Source organism: Eimeria mitis, genomic scaffold (assembly GCF_000499745.2).
Source record: "Eimeria mitis Houghton genomic scaffold, Emh_scaff2240, whole genome shotgun sequence".
Taxonomy (NCBI): Eukaryota; Apicomplexa; class Conoidasida; order Eucoccidiorida; family Eimeriidae; genus Eimeria; species Eimeria mitis.
In genome coordinates this window covers 5,640-5,932 of record NW_013570568.1, presented here as the reverse complement: position 1 = coordinate 5,932, position 293 = coordinate 5,640, and the positions used below count along the sequence as shown (strand labels likewise).

Below are 293 nucleotides of genomic sequence, written 5' to 3'. Positions count from 1 at the left end.
TGCTGCTGCTGCTGCTGCTGCTGCTGCTGCTGCTGCTGCTGCTGCTGCTGCTGCTGCTGCTGCTGCTGATTGAGGTGTACGTATGAGCCCGTTTCACTGCCAATAGAGAGAAGCCTATTTTTTAATAGGGCTCCATCTGTTGTATCTTTTTCTTTTTCTTTTTTTTTCTGCTGCTGCTGCCGCTGCCGCTGCTGCTGCTGCTGCTGCCGCTGCTGCTGCCGCTGCTGCTGCTGCTGCTGATGTCTAGAAGGAGAAAGAAATGAGTTAGTTGAATCAAAAGATAAAAAAAAAGA

The 293-nt window shown here is 49.8% G+C and overlaps 1 protein-coding gene across 1 annotated transcript in view; it reads right to left on the bottom strand.

Moving 5' to 3' along the window:
* The window catches only part of EMH_0050830 (uncharacterized protein), a gene marked incomplete at both ends in the record, with an annotated part of 6,351 nt that overhangs the window by 2,645 nt on the left and 3,413 nt on the right, over nucleotides 1-293 (bottom strand). The window contains one exon of the mRNA XM_013496693.1: nucleotides 3-243. Within this exon, the coding sequence (XP_013352147.1) occupies nucleotides 3-243 (241 nt within the window). The remainder of the gene's footprint in view (nucleotides 1-2; nucleotides 244-293) is intronic.